Source organism: Micropterus dolomieu, unplaced genomic scaffold (assembly GCF_021292245.1).
Source record: "Micropterus dolomieu isolate WLL.071019.BEF.003 ecotype Adirondacks unplaced genomic scaffold, ASM2129224v1 contig_14520, whole genome shotgun sequence".
NCBI lineage: Eukaryota > Metazoa > Chordata > Actinopteri > Centrarchiformes > Centrarchidae > Micropterus > Micropterus dolomieu.
Genome location: NW_025743506.1, coordinates 1 through 1,464, shown reverse-complemented (window position 1 = coordinate 1,464; position 1,464 = coordinate 1). Strand labels below are relative to the sequence as shown.

Here is a 1,464-nt window from a genome sequence, read left to right as displayed (position 1 = left end):
TGAAATGAATCTTTTGTATTATATTTTAAGCTTTGCCAATATTGTTGTTTGACGTTCATGCAAATAAAGCTGAATTGAATTGTGAGTTGTGGGGCAGTTGCGTTGTCCAGCACCGGAAACCGAAATGAAAAGAGAAGAAAGTTGTGAACATTTGACATAATTAGGGAGAAAAGTTTCACGTGAGAGGACAATAAAAAACATCTCCTGTGAAAATAAGGAGGATATAAGGAAATAATTCAGCATGAGAACAGGTGTCTATTTTATTTAAACGGTTTCTTTTTATGTCTGATTTAACCATGTTTGTTGTTTTTACGTTTGGGAGTCTGCACAGGGTGTTTTATTTAGGATCGACTTCCTTCCGTCAAAAATAGACTCTCTGTTTTTTCTCTGCGGATTTGTATGTTATAACTGTTGATTTTATGTAATAATATATTTTTCTTTTCTGCAGGTTCTCGTGAGAAACGGTTATCATTGAGATCCTGCAGAGCTGCTGTCAAGGTGTGTGAGAATCTATAAACTGAATCATGTATATTAGTCTCACAGATCTAAATAAATTGTAGGTGTTGGACCAACAGAAGACAGCAATGAAAACATGAACACTGTAGCTCCCTTAAAGGGAGAGTAAGTGACTGTAATCCAGTACACCTTTTGTTAAAATCAGCAAATACACTACGTGCACAATTGTTAGGTAAGTGAGTATTTCTTTGTATACTTTCCAACTGCAAGCTGTATAAAGTTGAATGGTTATTAGATGTATGAATATCAGGTGATGAGTATTTGTGTAAATATGGAGAGTGTCCTAAGGAGATAAACACACTATATCAAGGTGTGCATAATTATTACATAATCATTACTTCAGGTAAAATGGGCCAAAGAAGAGATTTAACTGACAGTGAAAAGTCAGAAATGCTTTTCAGATGGATGGATAATTCTGCTACTGGTATTAGACTGTAGATTATATTTTTACAATGTCAAGTATGACGATCCAGTCTGAAGAAACCTGCCAATAAACATGCATGACAACACAGTCTCAGTCCCTACTCGTCAAATGTCTGACGCTTGGTCAAGGCCCTTTGTCGTCGCTTTTTAAAGACTTGGGTAGCCCTTTTGCATCAATTATTGACGTTTAGGGATCCACAGTCAAGTTAGCAACGCTTAGCAACAATAAATATGCAATATCCGGTTACACTTTCAAGATAAAACGTAACGTTTCGATACATTGCCATGTTGAAACGCGCATAATTAAAGTCGTGAAACGTTGCAGTTTCGTTAAGTTTAGGCACAGAAAGTACTTTCGTTGGGTTTAGGCAACAAAACTACTTGGTTAAGGTTAGGAAAAGATCATGGTTTGGGTTAAAATAGCTATGTATGTCAATTAAGACTTAAGTTAACTAACGTTAATGTCAATTTACCTCACTCGCCTAAATAAAAACATTTAATGTTTTGTTTCGCACGGGACACAAA

General features: G+C 35.7%; 1 protein-coding gene across 1 annotated transcript in view; it reads left to right on the top strand.

The window, feature by feature from the left end:
• Nucleotides 1-589, top strand: part of LOC123966907 (V-set and immunoglobulin domain-containing protein 1-like) — a 7,857-nt gene extending 7,268 nt beyond the window's left edge. Inside the window, exon 5 of the mRNA XM_046042993.1 lies at nucleotides 449-589. Within this exon, the coding sequence (XP_045898949.1) occupies nucleotides 449-516 (68 nt within the window). The 3' untranslated portion in view covers nucleotides 517-589. The remainder of the gene's footprint in view (nucleotides 1-448) is intronic.
• Nucleotides 590-1,464: the final 875 nt, after the last annotated feature.